Here is a 290-nt window from a genome sequence, read left to right on the forward strand (position 1 = left end):
GAGCCATCTCAGCAGGGTGACATGGGGAGGAGACACAGGCGTGGGGCTCGGGGCCACCCTGGCCCCACCAGCCAACCCCCCTCCAGTGCCGACGACCACTTCGGCAGCTCAGTGGAGACCAACGTGGTGCTGCGCTCTGACGGGCACATCACGTGGGACTCGCCTGCCATCACCAAGAGCTCCTGCAAGGTGGATGTCTCCTACTTCCCCTTCGATGGGCAGCGCTGCCGCCTCACCTTTGGCTCCTGGACCTACAACGGGAACCAGATTGACCTCCGCAACCGGCTGGA

The 290-nt window shown here is 64.8% G+C and overlaps 1 protein-coding gene across 1 annotated transcript in view; it reads left to right on the forward strand.

Annotated features, from left to right (window-relative positions):
- The first annotated feature begins 21 nt into the window (after window positions 1-21).
- The window catches only part of LOC104495197 (neuronal acetylcholine receptor subunit alpha-10-like), a 1,455-nt gene continuing 1,186 nt past the window's right edge, over window positions 22-290 (forward strand). Inside the window, exon 1 of the mRNA XM_010138137.1 lies at window positions 22-284. Within this exon, the coding sequence (XP_010136439.1) occupies window positions 22-284 (263 nt within the window). The remainder of the gene's footprint in view (window positions 285-290) is intronic.

This window comes from Buceros rhinoceros, unplaced genomic scaffold, assembly GCF_000710305.1.
Source record: "Buceros rhinoceros silvestris isolate BGI_N320 unplaced genomic scaffold, ASM71030v1 scaffold22676, whole genome shotgun sequence".
Lineage (NCBI taxonomy): Eukaryota > Metazoa > Chordata > Aves > Bucerotiformes > Bucerotidae > Buceros > Buceros rhinoceros.